Raw genomic sequence first — 2193 nt, 5'->3', positions numbered from 1 at the left:
GAATAAATGGGTTAATAGAAACCAATGTAGCAAAGAACACAAAATAACTTTGGTGTTGTTCCTGTTTTTAAGGCAGGAACTCCTTGAAATTTTGGGTATTTGAGTATATTTAAAAATTTAAGGAATGGAGAAAACGCATGTTATAATTGCATACTTTATTCCTACATATGTTTCAAAGGATTACAACCTATGTGATCCATAGGGATCTGTGATATTAAAATTGTAACCTTCTCATCAGGGAAAGCATGGGAATCATCTTAAACGTAAGACATTATGACCGAGTATGAAAACAATAGATGGATAAGGTTATGACGTGATTCATTTGAAAAAAACCGTTAGAGAATTGGACAAGATACAAATGAATATAACTTGAGAGAACATGTGTCCTAAGGAAAGTAAATCTTTTACATATTTATAGTCAATCAACTCATTGACAAATTAATATTTTCAAACGCAAGTCTTAAATAACTTTTGTCCATACACTGCATAATAAACCGCTTCGGAAGATGAGTTAACATATGAATGTGAACATTTGTAGCTTTTTCCTAGCTTTACATTACATATCACAGATTTACTTGGGGAAATAGTCTCTCTTAGAAATTTTCTCTGTCATAAAAAAGTAATATACAGACAAAATTTGAACTCAACACATGAACCAAGTAATTCGCCGTTCACTTTATAGTATGTTTATTTTTACAGTGGGACCTGGTCTGCAACAATGTAGGATTGGCTGAATCAACTCAAACGGTTTATACTTTGGGTCAAGTGATCAGTGGTCTGTTGGCACCATGTTTGATAGAAAAATTCGGACGAAAACCTACGAGAGTGTCAAGTAACATTTTGCTTGTGGTCTTGAACTTAATCGCAGCATATTCTCCGTCTTATTGGCTGTTTGCAACAATGAGATTTTTGATTGGAGGAGTTCGTGAGGTAATACTATTAAACATCTTCCTTACCCAAATATACAAATACACAAACACACAAAACTACACTTTAACAACCACCAATATATATGAGAGATATGAGTGCATACACACATATACAGGCCTACCGATCTATTTGCCATGCACACTGTCTATCTATCTATCTATCTATCTGTCTGTCTGTTGCTAACTCTTCGAAACGCCTGTGTTATAATGGTGGCAGCTGATGAAAGAAAAATGTTCCTTAATTGGCCTGTGTGTTTTCTGTACTCTGGTTATTATAATATTTTTTTTTGTCTACGTTTTGTTTGCAACGTCCTGTACCCAGATATGCACCTATATATACAGGTAGATGTAGGTATGCACATACTTGTACGTATATATGCATAATTTATTATTTGTTTTATATATATATATATACATATATATCTGTCCACGTTTTTAAATTGTCCGCTGCACAGACCACAAATTTGTGAGCTGCACTGACGAATTCTTTGGTAGAGAACTGCATACTGGAAGCTGAACTCGTTACTCTCGGCATACCAAGCTTGCAGAGACCAGATTAGCAAATTCGAGAAGGACTGGGATGAAGTGACGAGCAGCGAAGCTAACTTCACCCAGGGATGAGCCGAGAGAAAGCTCCCTTTGAAAGGTCGGGCAGCGGTGGCGAATGCTTACACCGCCTCCGTTATATATTTCCGCCTGACTGTCGCGCCTTACCCCGTTTTACACACTTGTCAGCTTTTTTTCCTCTTCTCTCACTTACTCGCCTTTCCTCTCTCTCCCATCTCTCTCCCCTCTCCTTCCTTTTATATCCCACTTTCTCTCACCTTTGCTGTCTCCCTTTTCTTTCTTTCTGTTTATCTCTCTTCTCTCTTCCTTTTATCTCTCTTTACATATTCTTCCGCCTAACTTGATAACCAATTTCACTAGTATTACTAATACACATACACACACACACACAAACACACACACACTGACACTCACGCATACATAAAAGACACTGAACTATTTCCACCAGATGTTTCATATTTCAAAATTTATCAACAGAAGAAAGTCTTGTATAAATGGAAATATTTCCTATTAAATATTACGCAAGATCTGCTTTTAATGTATCATTATTTCGTTTGACTTCATCATTATAAATTATATATATTTGTGTGTGTGTGTGTGTGTGTGTGTGTGTTTGTGTGTGTGTGTGTGTGGTGGGTGTATGTGTGTATGTATATACATATACATGTATATATATATATATATATATATATATATA

At 35.7% G+C, this 2193-nt stretch overlaps 1 protein-coding gene across 1 annotated transcript in view; it reads left to right on the top strand.

Moving 5' to 3' along the window:
* LOC106869297 (organic cation transporter protein) overlaps positions 1 to 2193 on the top strand; it is a 26645-nt gene that overhangs the window by 6254 nt on the left and 18198 nt on the right. The window contains exon 3 of the mRNA XM_014914974.2: positions 700 to 930. Coding sequence (XP_014770460.2) covers positions 700 to 930 — 231 coding nt within the window. The remainder of the gene's footprint in view (positions 1 to 699; positions 931 to 2193) is intronic.

Source organism: Octopus bimaculoides, chromosome 11, assembly GCF_001194135.2.
Source record: "Octopus bimaculoides isolate UCB-OBI-ISO-001 chromosome 11, ASM119413v2, whole genome shotgun sequence".
NCBI lineage: Eukaryota > Metazoa > Mollusca > Cephalopoda > Octopoda > Octopodidae > Octopus > Octopus bimaculoides.
This window is presented reverse-complemented; position numbering and strand designations above follow the sequence as displayed.